We start from the raw sequence: 6,000 nt of genomic DNA on the forward strand, positions 1-6,000 counted from the left end.
ACATTGCTAAAACATTCAGATTCAAAAGTGGCTAAACTAAAGCAACACAGTTGTATAATATCGTCAAATTATCACCATTGTACTATTGTATCACTCTGGACTACGGTATTTTGTATTTCTAAATTCCCTTGTATGCAATATTGACGGGAAAGATGGGTGCTGAAAAAGGCGTTCTTTCTAAAATCTAAAAGAGCATGCAGCTCATTTAGTACACACTGAATAAAGCAGCTGTCTGCTATGAACACTTCAGCACACTCATCCTTAACTAATTAATTAATTAAATGTGGTCGACTTACTCAGACCCTGTTGTTTACGTCTGTGTTTCTCCTTCAGCCTGATCGTGAGTAAGAAGGAGCGGATGCTGGTGAAGGGCTCTGGTTTCCATTTGGACCTGCTGCTGATTGTGGTGCTGGGCGGTTGCTCGGCTCTGTTCGGCCTGCCGTGGATGGCTGCCGCGACAGTTCGCTCAGTGACCCACGTCAACGCCCTTACTGTCATGAGTAAGGCCGTCGCCCCCGGAGACAAGCCTCGCATCCAGGAGGTGAAGGAGCAGAGGGTTACCGGGCTCTTGGTGGCCATCATGGTTGGTGAGTGTCATTCCAGTTATTGAAGGCAATTCAATAATTTTAACTTTTTAAAAGTACATTTTTAAACATGTTTAGCTTTTAATCTCCCATTGCTTCCCCTCCCCAGGTATGTCCATTGTGATAGGCAAGCTGCTGCGTCAGATCCCCCTTGCGGTGCTGTTTGGTATCTTCCTCTACATGGGTGTGATGTCCCTAAATGGTATCCAGCTAACAGAGCGGATGATGCTGCTGCTCATGCCACCAAAGTATCACCCAGACCACACCTACGTGCGCAAGGTAGAGTGTTATATTGTTATTTATTTTAGGGTTGCGAGGCCTTCTTGATTTTAAGGGGTGTAAGAAAAGTTAAAAATGCATTGATTGAATATAAAATATGTCACTTAGTCAGGGGTCATCAATTTACTCAAAGGTGTCAAGGAAGGTCTCAAGGAAAAAGGTTGGGAATCACTGATTTAGTCATTACATAAAGTATTTAAGGTTCCAGGTGCAAGAAATAAAGATGTAATCAAATGACATGATCATAAAAATCACACAAGCTGTTCATTCAGATAATTTTTCTAGTCATAGGATCAATTATGAAACATTAAAAGGGTGCAGTTTTTAGAAATCTGAGGAATAAAATATATTATTATATTGTGTTATTGAGTGCAGGAATAAAATATATTAAAGTTAAGTATTGATTTAGCTGTTGATTTTATTATTTAATGGTTTAGTTGATAAAATGTTGTTAAAATGTTCAGTTATTAAAAATCTGAGACAAACCTGGAACCGTGAATATTTGGCATTTTGGCTCCAGCGATGACTAATCGACTAATTGACTAATTGATTTTCCCTAAAATGGCATTACAAATTTTTTATCTCACACTAGTGCTGGTGAGAGTTTTCATAAAGAACCTGTTTCCTCTAGGTCCGTACGCTGCGTATGCATCTGTTCACCTGCATCCAGCTGGTGTGTCTGGGCGTCCTGTGGGCCGTTATGTCAACGCAGGCATCGCTGGCTTTCCCCTTCGTCCTCATCCTCACCGTCCCTGTCAAGATGTTCCTGCTGCGCCGCATCTTCACCACCAGAGAGATTGCATGTGTAAGTGAACCACAGGAGGGCGCAATATGCTTCTTTATACACCTGCGACCACAACCTCAGCAGTAGCAATGTTATAGAGATGTTTAACAGCAAGCCTGTCTCCAAATAGGAACTATTAGGAAGAGAATTGTGGACCAGGAGTACTCATTTTACACCAAATAAGCTCTGGTTCTTAAACCAACAAACAAACATAAACATTCTTATTATTATAAACTTCCTGTAGCTGAATAGGGTCGGCCCTGGACACGAGTGTATTTTAATATCTGTCATAATGGTGAAACTTTGAGAGCCTGATATTTTTAAAGGTGGTAAAAATAAATACAGAATTATGTCATCACAAAGATGAAGAAGAACTGAAAACAGGAGCTAGTAAAAAGATCAAGAGCGTCACATGAAGTCTGCTTTATTTATTCATTTATTTTGAAGTTCTTTTTATATGTAATACCTTTTTTTCGTCTGAATGTTGATTGATAAAAATACAAAAGGGCAATATCAGCATTTTGTGATTCACTTACTTTCTTTATTATTTCATTTAAATGTGCAATCTGGTGTCAAGCTGAGGTATTTCCAATGCTACTACCATGATTTTTGGCCTCAATTAAAAATAGTTTATTTCTAAGGCATTCTGGGAAAGGTAGGTCATTTCTTTAGTAGACTAAACATTAGGAAGATACAGAAAATGGACTAATAGTCTAACTACACTTCCTCATAGTATTTTCTTCTTTTAAGAAAATGTTAATCCTAACGTCTGCTCTTCCTCCTCCAGCTGGATGCGGACGACGCAGAACCGAAGTTTGATGAGCGCGAGTGTCACGATGAGTACTCGGAGATGCACATGCCTGTGTAACCCTTTTTAAGAAGCCCTCGTATCACCACTCAACTCCTTACAGAGGACAAACTAGAATCCTTCAATCACTACCGACCAATGAGTCCTGAAACACATCACTGTGCACCTCTTTATTATCACTTGTGAACGTACAGTATGTCAGAGGTCTGGGTGGTTGATACTTTGGTTAACTATTTAAGTTGCGTTTTATCAGATCGTTGGGGTGAAAGAGTAAAATCCAACAGAGGAGATCAGACAGATTCACATTCACTTATAATATAGTTTTTTAAAAATATATATTTCAGGGGACAAGAGATTCCAAATCAAATGATGTGATCTCGAGCTCGAAATTAAACGCGATTATATTAGATTGTAGTAGAAGACTGATTAACTTTTAGCCCTGAAAGGTTGCTCTGATTCACATTGAATATGTGGAGGATATATGGGATTTATTCTTTATATTAACATGCCGAGTTATTGCTTTTCAAGTTTGTCGCTTTGTTCATGTTTTAAGCTCACCAAGCGCCTTATGAAGGAGATAAAAAGGTTGTTTTTTTTCCCCTCATGCTGTCTTATTCTAGACAGTCGATCACTTTACCCGCCTCCCGAAGCTCGTAGCACTTTTTTTAAGGCACCAAATCTGAACAATGACTGTATTTTATGTAATCATTTTATCTCCTTAGTGTCCTCTCAAATCTCATAAATATCAGTGTTGCTTTAGTTTTGCTTCTTAAATGACTTTCTGTGATTGATTTTTAACCTGTCCTTTCTGTAACCAGTCTTTTCTGTTTTGTACTCAAACAATTTTAGATGAAAGTCGGGCTTTTATGTCAAATAATGTATCTGCAGTGTATTAAGATCACCATCAGAGGGAGATATTGCAGGACTGTGATGATTGCGTACCAAAAACAATACATGAACAGGCAGTTTCTCATGACACTAATGCCATGACATCATGTTTGTCATCATGACACATTTGTTTTTTTTTAGTAGAAAATTAACACAGTGGCATAATGAATATACTCTAAATGTCTCCATGCACATGTTTAGGGCACTAATGTACTAATGTAGAGTTTGTTTTGAGGTCTCACTTGGTGTTGGTTGATTTATGGGAATCACTGTAATTTATTAGTTTCTTTGTCCAAGTGCCAAATGTCTCGTGTAAATAGTTTTGTGATCAGAACAATAAGCTGCAGTTCAGCCATCTCAACGTCTCCTAACATTATAAGCCTACCTTAATAAAATTACATAGTATAACATTCCTAGTTTTAGCTTTATTATTTTTTGGGCATCGACTAATTGTTTAAACATTTCATTTCACGCTCATGTGAACTTAGTCGACCAAATTTCCACACAAGCTGTGTAGACAATCTCAATATTCATGCATTACTGAGAGGGAAGGCTTTTAAAAATATACATATATATAAATATATATGTATTTTTTTTGTTTTGTGTCATGTTGTATCAGTGTGACATGGATTGGTTAAAGCTTTGACTGTGTCAAATAATACATTTTCGGTCCTCTGTTACTCTCAAGTGTGTATTTCAGACACTATTTTTCCCTCTGAACTGGCCCGTCTCAGCCTGACTGTCATTGTGATCTTGTGCCTGTTTGGTGTCACAAAATTGCACAAAATCTCAAGTGCCTGTGGGACCATGAAGTGATCAGCTACAAGTGTCTGTTGTGTTTTGTAAGGAAGACACACGTGTTACAATAGTTTGCACTTTTCGAGAGGCTCATTAATCAAACATCTCTTTATTATTTATCTGTTGCATTATGAGGCATTATTGCTGTTTTTTTGAAGATTCATTTGGAGTATGTCACAGTTTTTTAATAATGTACACTCACATTTGTCTGGATCATGGTCATGGACAATGAAGGGGATGTTAATGAAAAGTAGGCAGTACAGTGTCAGTTTTATGTTTGCTTATTGTGCCTGTGGATGAAATGAAGGTTGTCTGTGTATGCCAAAGTATCTGTCAAAGTCATGAAATGCTGATACAAATTGTTGTTCCATTTCAAAAGCAATACAGAGTCCGAGAGGCTATTGCTGATGTTCCCGTGTACATTAATGGTTGAAATATTGATGACAAATAAAAAGTTATTTTCTATTTATTCTGGCAGTTGTTCTGTCCTAATTCCTTTCTATCTATGTAATACATATACACAACATACAGTAGCTCACCTGGTAGAGGTCCTCACTGCAGTGGCCCCTTTGCCCTCCATGTCATCCCCTCGCTCCCCCTTTCCTGTCTATCTTCAGCTGTAGCATTAGGACAAAAGGAATAGTGCATATAGTGCATTATAGAGAAATTTAAAGTGGCCTTAAAAAAAACTGGTTAAAAAGTACCATATAGCATATTAACCTTTTTTTTTTTGTTTTCTGACCAGGAAGAGATTTGTTGACATACCAAGCCACCTGCCTTTTAAATGTTTATTGTATTGCTTGCTGTCTGGTTGTTATTTTGTTCCAGTGATGCATGTGATGCATGTATTTTTCAATTCACTACTATCAAAAAAAGGAGGATAAAAGCCCCAAAACAAATTCAGAAATCACAACCAAACACAGATACACACTTCAGATTGCACAGAATATTACAGAAATGATTTACAAAACAAGAGAAACTTAAAAAAGGGACGAATGCCCAGACTAAACTTTTTTTTTCAGCATTTATGGTTGCTTTTGTCGGGTTTTCTAAGTTGCACTGCATTGAGCTCTCAGGGGCCCCTGGGAAATCCCTCCTGCTGAAATCTGTTAGACATCAATTCAGTCGAGGCTTGGAAAAGAACTGACTGTTTTCAGCCAGTTAAAAAGTGGGCTGGATGTTCTCTCCTGTTCAGGAAAACAACACAGAGGGGGCGGTCTGTTGCACTATCCCCTCGCCCTTTATTGTTACACACACAGGCAGAAAGATGGCTGCTTTATTGCTGCTGTTCAGCGTTGGAGCTTTGTTCTTTTGCTCTAATGCCCAGGAAAAGAATTACAATAAACTTCCTGAAGCCTACAGGAAAGGAGTGGATCTGGCACTGCACAAGATAAATTCTCATGTTGGGATCCAGCACCATTTTCTCTTCCTCAGAAGTCTCACAAAGTCAGACATCGAGGTAGTGTACAAGTATGCCTGCTTTTTCAGAATCAGTGTTAATCTTTTGTTGTGAGTAAAATCCTCAGGAAAAGCTCTAATCATTAAAGATTGTGTTTATCAGGAACAACTCCTTAAAGCTGTTACAGTTCAGACTTAATCCTCCATCTCTTTCTTTCAGTCTGGTTTTGATGTGAAATACATCTACCACCACTTCTACCTTAGAGCCTCCAACTGCCCACGAGGAACGGTCGACTCCACAGCATGTCAGTTCAGAAACGACAGAGTAAGTTTTGTCTTATTTGGGAGCGGCATTACTGAACTGGGAAATGTGGAATTCAAGAGCCATGGTGGTACTGTTGGGTCTCTGTAAATGTTAAAAGGAGTTCGGTCTAGACCGGCTCTATTTGAAAAGTGTCCTG

General features: G+C 38.5%; 1 protein-coding gene across 1 annotated transcript in view; it reads left to right on the forward strand.

The window, feature by feature from the left end:
- Window positions 1-4,610, forward strand: part of slc4a2b (solute carrier family 4 member 2b) — a 42,774-nt gene extending 38,164 nt beyond the window's left edge. Inside the window, 4 exon segments of the mRNA XM_035652512.1 lie at window positions 334-587; window positions 694-863; window positions 1,495-1,668; window positions 2,435-4,610. Of these exon segments, the coding sequence (XP_035508405.1) occupies window positions 334-587; window positions 694-863; window positions 1,495-1,668; window positions 2,435-2,515 (679 nt within the window). The 3' untranslated portion in view covers window positions 2,516-4,610.
- Window positions 4,611-6,000: the final 1,390 nt, after the last annotated feature.

This window comes from Morone saxatilis, unplaced genomic scaffold (assembly GCF_004916995.1).
Source record: "Morone saxatilis isolate NCDOM2014 unplaced genomic scaffold, NCSU_SB_2.0 Contig0, whole genome shotgun sequence".
NCBI classification, from domain to species: domain Eukaryota; kingdom Metazoa; phylum Chordata; class Actinopteri; family Moronidae; genus Morone; species Morone saxatilis.